At 32.8% G+C, this 10,737-nt stretch overlaps 1 protein-coding gene across 1 annotated transcript; it reads left to right on the top strand.

Moving 5' to 3' along the window:
- LOC110264997 (B3 domain-containing protein At3g25182-like) lies at positions 5,036–5,983 on the top strand. Its single transcript, XM_021107708.1, has one exon. The coding sequence runs from the start codon at positions 5,036–5,038 to the stop codon at positions 5,981–5,983; it is 948 nt and encodes a 315-aa protein (XP_020963367.1).

Below are 10,737 nucleotides of genomic sequence, written 5' to 3'. Positions count from 1 at the left end.
GGCATCTGCATGTTGCACTCAATTAATTTGGTTAAAAACACAATTGGAAGATTACAAGTTAAAAATCAATAGTATACCCCTATTTTGTGATAATATGAGTGCAATAAATATTTCAAAAAATCCTGTTTTGCACTCAAGAACCAAGCACATTAAGATAAAGTATCATTTTATTAGGGAACATGTGCAAAAGGGTACTATTGATATTCAATTTGTAAAATCAGAAGATCAAATTGCTGATATTTTTACGAAACCCCTCTGTGAAGACAGATTCTGTACCTTGAGAAAAAGTTTGGGAATGTTTGATTTAAGTTTCATTGAAAATTTGTGAATATTTGATTCTGATCAGTTTTTGCTCGTAGGTTTGGACGAGAAACAATAAATGGCAGAATGGAAAAGTTGTGGTCAAGGGGGAGGCAACGCAGAATTCGAATTTTATGGGCCCCACCAAAAATTCTTTGACCCCACCATGACAGTTTTGTTAGTTTCATTTCTTTTAAAAAAAAAAAATTAAATCAACAAAATCCCTTGGTTGAAATCTAAAATCTCTGGCATCCAAAGGACTCGATTTACAGCCCATGTTTGAAGGTCTTAAATGGTCACCTCTGCTTCATATTCATAAAATGGTGTACCCAGGGCTGGTTAGGCAGTTCTATGCAAATCTAAGGTTTATTGATGGCAGCCTTCACTCTTATGTGAAACGGGTTCAAATCATATTGGATTCTGAAATAATCTCTTCTGCCCTTGGATACATTGATGAAGGGCCAAAGGTTTATATGAGTGATAAATGGGACTCACATGTAGGAGTTACATACAAGCAAGTGATTCATCAAATCTGTGAAAATCTGTCTGGCCTAGATGGAACTGTTCTGACTCATAAGGCTTTGGGTCCAACCAACTCTCTGCTGCACCGCATCATAACTCACATTCTCACTCCTCAAAGTGGTTCTCACAACAGGGTAACTGTATCTGATTGTCTCATAATATTTGCTTTAGTTACTTCAACTCCTATTTCATTTAGCTATATTATGATTCGTCACATATGGGAGTCTGTGAAAAGTACAAAAAAGGCCAATCTACCTTATGGAATGTTTCTTACATGCATTTTTGAGTACTTTAAAGTAGATTTAACCAATGAGGATGTAGAGAACCGTGTTTCCATGATCAGAGCAGGCGGAGCTACAAAAAGAGGAAAGAAATCTGATGATGACTTTGAAGGCCGCCCAGAATCCTCAAAGACGACTGGTTCCCTCAGAGAAATTCTCACAGAATTCACCAATATGTCCGATCTCATGGTTCAATTTCACAAGTCTGCCCGCAAACTTGCTTATGAGAATGAATTGGCATGGAAGAAATGTCAAGAGAGGGTCGGTCTAATATTGGAAAGCCTTGAAAAAGAAGCTGGCAGTGATGGCGCCGAGGAGGAACCTTACTTTAATCTTTTCGATGATTAACTCTCTGGTTACTATTTGATATTGGCACAATTTGGCTCAATTAGCTCTTTTGTTTTTTTAAGGTTGCAATTGACAATAGCTACCTAGGTGATACTTTGATGACACCATTTGGTTATGTTTTGAACTGTTATATGGCATATTTTGTTTTCTATAACAATGCTTTGTGCAGGTGCCCCCATGATGACAAAAGGGGGAGGAAATTTAGGTTCCAAAATTGAAATTGGAACGAAACAGGGGATGAAAGGAAAACAGGGGAACAGGGGATGAAATTTTCAAAATTGAAAATTCATGATCACCCTTGTTCAAAGAATGCATGTTGTTATTGCATTCACTATGGTTGCTGCTTAGTTTATCAGGATTAATTAATGATAATTTGGCATTTGGTTTATAATGATGGTTGAATTATTTTAATGCCTGATTACTGATTCATCATTGATAAACTTTTTGGATTAAAAACTTATTTTTGGCAGTTCCTTTAAACTATGTAATAAAACTGCCCTGTTTGTTTGCTCAAATACTTTTCCATCATGTTGTTTTGCTCTGATATTTTTAACAGGAAAGGATTTGAAAAACATTTTGATAACTTTTGTATGAAATTGTTTGAGCAGTAAAATCAGTTTATGATATCGAATAAGTTTTTTGATTATCAATTAAAACTGCTCATAAATCAAGCATTTAGCATTATAAAATATGCTAAATAACATTACTACTTGAAGCTTGATTTAAAAATGTTACAGGTTGAGTGCTTCCCTTGGTAACATAAGCATACATCAAGGGGGAGCATTGTGACATTTTGAAAGGGGGAGAAATTCAAATCAAAGGGAGTATTCTTTACTCATTTTCTAAATTTTTCCCATTTCAATTTTAATAATGTTTGTCATCAAGGGGGAGATTGATGAGTTTGGAAAACTCTAAACTAATTTGATGATGATCAAACATTATTAACATCAAAATTATTAATCTAATCATGTGTTAATTAAGTTAATTTTGCTGTGCAGGATTTTTTTATTGGGCCGGAAAATAAAATGTTGCAAGCCCAAATTAAAAATCAGCCGAGCTATATGTTTCCTATCAAATGGCTGAATTAATTATTGGGCCAAATTCAATGTTATTATAAGCCCATATCTAGTTTTGATGAATGCTTCCTATGCTTGATCCGTTACAAAATTTATCAGGAAAGCAAATGTTGACTATTGGGCCAGAACTTAAATATTATCATTAAGCCCAAGTTGTTTTGCATGCATGGTCCGAAAGAAAAATAGAATTGGGAAACATTATGGCGAAGTGATGGTTGAAGGCAGAGATTGAAGCAGATGAAGTCATCATCATCATGAAGCATCAAGGGCCAGAATTCCATCTTGGAGAGCAAGCCAAGGATGGAGAGCTCGGATTGATGAAGGGTGATGATCAAGAAAGGACTAGAGGTAATTGCATGTTGGTTAATGCATGGTTATCTCTTCTCTCTCTATGTGGCCGAACCGGTTTTGTTGAAGGAGGAAGAAGTTGGTTCGGTTTTGGCTTCAATAAGTGGAGGCTCCCCTCTTCTATATTAAGGGTGGGCAGCCACTGTTTGAAGCAAGGAGAAAATTTGAGAGTGCGAGGCACAGTGTTCTCAGAGCTACCTGAGCTAACAGTTTTCTCTTCTCCTTCAATGTATTCTGTTTTGTATTTTTCTGTTTAATCCCCCCTTCTCTTAGCCACTGAAACCATCAATACTATTAATGTATGTACTTATTTCCCCCCTTAATGCCATATCATTTATATACTTGCATTATGTAGCACTGTAGCATACTATACAAGCTGTACTGTTATTTTAATATGAATTTTGAAGTGATCACAAAAATTGACATGAGCCACAATTTAAGGTTGGGATGCAACAATGATGAGAAAATGTATTAAAAGATCATCATAACGCCTTCATGAAGCTATTATTTGAAGAAAAGATGCTTGCTGCTTTTCCAAATAAACTTTGACGTTGTCCTGACTTGTGTTCATCCTCGCCAAATAAAATCTGGACCACATAAAGGTCAATGAACTATAATTATACTCGCAGGTCACATTGCATTAAAATTGAATTCTTTGTATATTACTGCACAGAAAAACTCTTAAGAAACTTCTGGTTTTGTATTATTTAATGCATGTATAACATCTTTTGGTTCAGGTTTTTATTTTTTTATTTTTCACTATGAATTAGTCATCATCATTTCGAAAAATATCAGTTACTATAAACGACCATCTGTTGCTCAAAAACTCTAATTTCAGTGACAATTGATGTCTCGGCTATCATCAACCGTGGAGTATATATGATTTTGAACCTTTGTGTATAAATCTTTCACCTATTGACAAACACAATTGTTTAGCTTCACCTATTGTTGTTCAAAAAACTCTAATATCAGATTTTATTGAGTTTAAATTACAATCAAACCCTTGAATTTGTTCCCCAGTTAACTATTGTTCGTTGAATTATGGAATTAATCATTTTCTTTTCACCTAAATTCACAGGGTTTACCAAGATGCATGAGATGGCAAAAATCAGAGTCAGCATGAACGCCCAGTTAAAATACATATATATAAAAAAAGAAAAAAAAAAGAAGGGGCATGGTAAATGGCCCTCTTTCATTGTTAGTTTTTATGAATAATTCCTGCATTCCGAATCTTCAAGAGGATTAATTTAAAACAAACCATTGACATGATGGAAAAAATTAGCCACTTTTTTTTTCTTTCATAAAATCACCAAAATAATATTTTGTTCTTGTCTAGTACATATTGTAATCAATATTTTCCATTCTTCAAAAAAAAGAAAAGGAACAGGAACAAAAGCTCTAAACAGGTTTCCACAATTGCAATAATAACAAACTATAAGAGCAATGATAATAGAAGATGCAGTTCATTTAATTGGCCAAAAAACCGAATCAAATTCTGTTTTCTTTTCCTTTGTTCTACAAAGATACACTATCTCTATGAAATCAATTTTAAACCTGAGATTTGATTATCTTCTTTTTTCTTCTCACTATTTTATTTAATTTATCTTATTTGTAATCTTTTCAAATCTTGAAATTAACTTATCTTTGGGGTCCCTCGGGGTGTCACTCTTAGAATGGAAAATGTTTAGAATTACTCTGCAGGACTGGAATTATAGTGAAGGACACACTGTACTTGAAGCTCTATGAGGATGTCGCAGAGAAACATTGTGAAATTGATCAACTGTGTATATATTACCATTAATAATGAATCAAATTGGCCAAAAAAAAAATAGTTCTACAGAGATATACTATCTCTATGAAATCAATTTTAAATCTTAGATTTGATTATCTTTGATTTAATTTATCTTATTTGTAATCTTTTCAAATCTTGAAATTAACTTACCTTTTTTTAAATCAGAAGATATTGATTGATTGAAAGATTTAATTTTAATTTGTAAATCAGAAGATACTGATTAATTGAAAGATTTAATTTTAATCTGTCAAACAAATTAACATACTATAAGAAGAGGTGCTTGATTGAATGAAGTATACACATTAACGTTACTTTCCAAACTTGTGCCAAATTCACGTTCTCTTCAATCTTCATTGCTAAAGAAAATAATGGAAACGCATAAAGCCAAACTACGCTGCCAATGGTTACAATGCAAACCACGATCTTCATCCAACAAGAGGAATTCTGATGATTCTACAGTTGAGGTGCCCTTCTCAAGCAAGAGGAAGGCAAGAACGGCAGCAAACGCCTTTGGTTACTGTCTTGAAGGGGCTAACGAGGAGGAGGACAAGAGGATGATTATCAAGGAAACAAAAACAGACTGTTCTATTCAAAATAAACAGTTTGATTTCAACGATAATGAACTTGAAGTTGTTAATATTCTGTTTAACCTCCCCGGGAACTTCTTAGAGAGAGTTAATTTAGAGACTTCAAGTAGTGCTGCAAATTCAAGCCCCAGTGCCGACCAAGAACAGGTTTCAAAGGAGTCTTCCAAGAAACCAGTCAACCAAGAAAGAAACAGCCCCAGTGCCGATCAAGAACGGGTTTCGAACAAGAATTCCAAGAAGACCGTTAGCTCAATGGATTCTTGGTCCAAGAGAGAATCAAAGAAACCTGTCAACCAAAACCAAGAACCCTCTGAACTGCCACAAAATTTCAAGAACTTGATAAGTGATATGGGTGGCAGCAGGATTACTCTGCTCATTCAAAAAACTCTATATCCTTCTGATTTGAATCCGCAACAAAACCGGCTTTCGATACCGTTACAGCAGGTCAAGGACAAAGATTTCTTGCTTCCCACGGAACTAGAAATTCTGGAGGAGAAAAAGGGAATAAAGGTGAAATTGATCCAACCCTCGCTGGAAATCACTGAGTTGACTTTGATTAAGTGGTTCATGCACAAGGGACCAGAGTCAGAGAAAGTTAGCATGTCCTATATTCTGAGATCAAATTGGGTCAAAGTTGCAGAGGCTAACAATTTAGAAAAGGATGATGTTGTTCAAGTTTGGTCATTCCGAGTTGACGAGAAATTATGCATGGCAATTGTCAAGCTTTGATTTATTGTTTAATTCTGTTTTTCTTTTATCATTTTTAGCCTAATTTGCTAATTGCGGGAACTATGTGAGATAGATCCCAAATGAACTTTGTTAGTTTTTTCTTCTTTTTGTCTGGAATTGTTGATAAAATTATCTTAATTACAGTTGGAAGAATCAATGACATGTTTTTATGTTTCTTTTTTTAATTCTAAAGTTTATTTGTTTTACATTTTCAATGTACTATTATATATACACTCAGTACATTGGCATTACAAAATCAGTCATCATCGACAAGCCTATTTACAATGCAATTTATAGTAACTAGTCAGCACTGTGGAAGGGTGTTGATTATCAAACTATAGAAATTACTAATTAGAGTGTATTGGCCTCGAGTAAGGTTAAATGTATATTACTGAGAATGAATTCAATGGAAAAGTACCATCGAAAGAAACAAATAGTGCAGTAAATGAAGTTACAAGCGTAGCAGAGAAGAAATAAATGGAAGCTGGCAAGAAGAAAGCATAAAGTAAGAGAATTGATAGAAAACTAACTTCTGAGGCAGCACAAAGTGTAAACTATTGCTCCTCAAATATCTACAGAATAATGAGTTATTTGTGGTGGTTGCATAGCTTTTGCTAGCAACTTTTCTAAAACCAGTCAAATATATTGAGTGTTAAAATTAAATAATTTCTTTTTGAGTACTTGTGTTGTTGGAAGTTATTGGCCGCATTAACTAATTATCATGTTTTTTTATGTGAAGTTAGTTTAATTGTTGTAATATCTGTTCAGTTTGCTGATTTCTTCTCGTTCATTTTGAAGCTATTTCTTTTTTCCAACTACTGCTGTTAACTAATTGATATTGCTTTATTGATTTGTTTTCTCCTCCATAGTGTTGTTTGATATGCATCACTGTCCTCCATCACTGTTAACTAATTGCTATTGCTTTATTTGTTTGATTCTGGGGGATGGGGGGTTCTTAATCCGTTTTCATTTATATCAGTTTCATTTTGTGAAAAACTAAAGTAGACAACTAACTGAGACTTGGGCTAGATGCTTTACTGTGAATTCTTATCCAGTTATGTATTACATGTTTACACACAATAGACAATAGTATAAAGAGAAACTATTTTGATATCAGGATTTATTTGTGTTCATCAGGAATATAGGCACCTTACTGACATATCATTGGGTCAGCTCCAAATCCAAGTCAATTTGCAATTCTGGTCCGAGGAATACCCTGGTCTCAAGAAAGCACATATTGTGACAGTGAAAAAGTTTTTTTTTTCATATTATTATGAATCAACATATTTGTCTCACTCTCGTGTAGTTCAGAAATTGAAGGGTATGCTTTTTACTTTTGTAGGCTATTTAGCATTATATATTTTCGAGTAAATGTCCTTTTAGGTCTCTAAACATTTGTTTCAAGGATGAAATATCTTTTCACTATTCGAAAATCCCTTACCTAGTTTCAAGGATGAAGTATCTTTTCTTATTACTGGTCTTATTACAGAAACCGCTTAAATCAATAATAGGAATCGCTTAGACCAATTATTTAAAAAGTTAGAAACTAATTAAAAATTTTCGAATCATAAAAAAGCAATGTCTTTTGAACAAATGGTAAATTGAGAAGATATTTATTCTGTTTTCTCTAGGGTTAACCACCAAAAAGGCCCCCAAATTATTTAAACGCCGACAAAAATATACTCGAATTTTACTATCGACAAAAATGCCTTCAAATAATTTAAAAACACAACAACAATACCAAACAGTAAATATATATTTTCAAAAAATACCTTAGAGATTAAATTTTGATACAATTTTCTGCAAGCATGATTATAAAAATAAGATATTATTATATATAAAAATTGGTGATTTTTTGTTAAGTATATATTTTTTTATAATTTTTTTGTTAACAACCAATAATACTTTTAAAAAATCACAAAACAATATATACTTAACAAAAAATCACCAAATTTTAAGAATAATAATATCTCATTTTTCTAATCATGTTTGCGAAAAATTGCATCAAAATTTAATTTCTAATGTATTTTTTGAGAAATACATATTTAATGTTAGTTTTTTTTTTGCAAGGTTATCTAACATTAAATATATATTTCTCGAAATATACATTAGAGATTGAATTTTGATACAATTTATTGCAAGCATGATTAAAAAAATGAGATATTATTATCCTTAAAATTTGGTGATTTTTCGTTGAGTATATTTTTTTGTAATTTTTTTGTTAATAACTAATAATACTTTTAAAAAATCACAAAAAAATATATACTTAGAAAAAATTACCAAATTTTAAGAATAATAATATCTCATTTTTTTTAATTATGCTGGTAAAAAATCACATCAAAATTCAATCTCTATGACATTTTTTGAAAATATATATTTACTGTTGGGTATTGTTATTGTGTTTTTAAATTATTTAAAGGCATTTTTGTCGATAGTAAAATTCGGATACATTTTTGTCAGCATTTGAATAATTTGAGGGCATTTTTAGTGATTAACTCTTCTCTTTAATTTGTCCACTTAATAATATTTTGTACTATTTAAAGAATTTCATTTTTTGTTGTTAGTTGGTAGATGAGAAGCATAGAATTCATTATATATAATGTGACTTATAATTTTAAACTTTTGAATTTCTTTCGTTCTGTTATCCATTTAAAAAGAGTGCCCTAACGTTTTCTTTTTGGGTGGGACTAATATATAGAGATGATGTATTGGCTATTTGATTATTTCTATGCTTTTATGCTTAGGTTGAGAAGCTTGTTGAGAAATCAAAGTTTTGAACTCGAAATTTATTTTGTATTTGAGTATCAATGTATAAAACAATTATAGAAAAATTATATATGTCACTAATTACTGTTTGATTTGTCTTGTAATAAAAATTGCATACTAAAAAAGACTAAAAATTTATATTGTGCAATGATAAAGGTAAAATCAGAAAAATAATTTTTTTTTTAAATTTGATAAGGCTATCGCCACAGTTTAAAAGTGTGGCCGTATGTCATGCTATCGCCACGCTTTAAAAACGTGGCCATATCTCTCGTTATTGCCACGCTTTAAAAGCGTGGCCTTATCTCTCTATCGCCACGTTTTGAAAGCATGGCTGTATCTCTCACATAGGACCACGTTTTTTAAGTGTGACAATCTACAAAAGTGTGACAAAAAATAAAACATGATAATAGGTCACCAAAAACGTGGCGATAGAGCAATCGCCACGCTAGCAGATGTGACGCTTTTAAAAATGTGCCGGTAATTCAAAAAATATGGTGAAAAGTTATCGCCACATTTTTTTAACTTTTTATCACGTTTTAAAAGCGTGACAATAAAATTATTTTTTTGTAGTGACAATGCATCAACCGTATCAGTTTTATTTGTTGATGGAGAAGTAGCAAAAAATGTAGGAAGGAAGAATAGGATAATGCCAATGTATGTAGTTAATGATGACAAATATATTTGACAAGTATATATTTTATGTAGCTTTGCTGAATATATATATCCCGGCCAGCACTACGGGCGGGTCGTGTAATTAATCCGTTTTNNGGTGTTCATCTTTTTTTGTTTCTTTTTAATAAAAAAAAGACATTAAATAAGATATCAGTAAAAGCCATTGAAAAAAAAAGATAGAGAGAGTTATCTAAAAAAAGTCAAAAATTATGTCAAACTCTTTTGTTTGTATTTATATTTTATATACATAATTCTAAGAATATTCTCTTGCTAAATTGGTGAGCACTTAGTGGTTAAAATTCGGGTTAAGTTCGATTTTGGTCCCTAACGTAGAAGCCGAAAATCGGAATCGTCCCCAACTTTTTTTTTTGCTAAAAAATGGTCCCCAAATTTTCAGTTTGTTTTAAAATTGTCCCTCGGACAAAAATACCCCTCCCTCCCTCCCCTCTTCTTCCCCTTCTTCCCCAAAATTATGCAGAAGCACCAGCAGAAGCACAAGCAGAAACAGAACCAAAAGCAACAACAACAATTAATCAAACAGAAGCAGCAGCAGGACAACAACAACAACAATAAATCACCAATGAATCAACAATAGAATCAAGTAGAAATAGAAGAAGCAGGAGCAGAAACAGAAACAGAACAACAACAACAACAACAATAACAATGAAATAATATAATCAATCAGAATCAGAATCAACCAGAAACAACAATAATAAAAAATCAACAAATATAATAGAAGCAGAATGAAACAAGAAGAAGAAGAATGATGGAAGCAGAAGCAGAGAAGAGCAGCGGTGGCGGCAGCGAAGAATGGCAGTGGCGACGGCGAAGACCCTTCCCCCTCTTCTTCCCGAACCCCCTCCCCCCTTCTCCCTTCGCGTAACCCCTTCCCCCTTTTCCCTTTACTTTACGCATAAAACCCCTCCCCTCTTCTTCCTCAACACCCCTCCCTCCCCCTTCTTCCCTTTCCTTCCCCTCCCTCCGATCCAACAATATTCCAAATTCAAGCCAAATTCAGTAACAACAAATAAAATTGGTAAAAAAGATGATTTTAAAACAAACTAAAACTTTCGGGACCATTTTGTAGCAAAAAAAAAGTTGGGGATGATTCCGATTTTTGGCCTCTACGTTGGGGACTAAAATCGAACTTAACCCTTAAAAGTCCAAAAAATGAACCTAACCAAATCTAACTTGAGTAAAAACTAGGTTTGTATCATATAGAATTTGGTTAAATCCTAAGAAAATTTTGTGATTGTAATTTTTAAAAAAAATAGTAAAAATTTTATCACTGTTGTGGTGGAGACTGAATGTAGGTG

The sequence above is a fragment of the Arachis ipaensis genome, chromosome B07 (genome assembly GCF_000816755.2).
Source record: "Arachis ipaensis cultivar K30076 chromosome B07, Araip1.1, whole genome shotgun sequence".
Classification (NCBI taxonomy): domain Eukaryota; kingdom Viridiplantae; phylum Streptophyta; class Magnoliopsida; order Fabales; family Fabaceae; genus Arachis; species Arachis ipaensis.
This window is presented reverse-complemented; position numbering and strand designations above follow the sequence as displayed.

What these genes read in the sequence shown, in the direction of transcription:
- LOC110264997 (XM_021107708.1), top strand. Translation starts at nt 5,036, where the DNA reads ATGGAAACGCATAAAGCCAAACTACGCTGCCAATGGTTACAATGCAAA.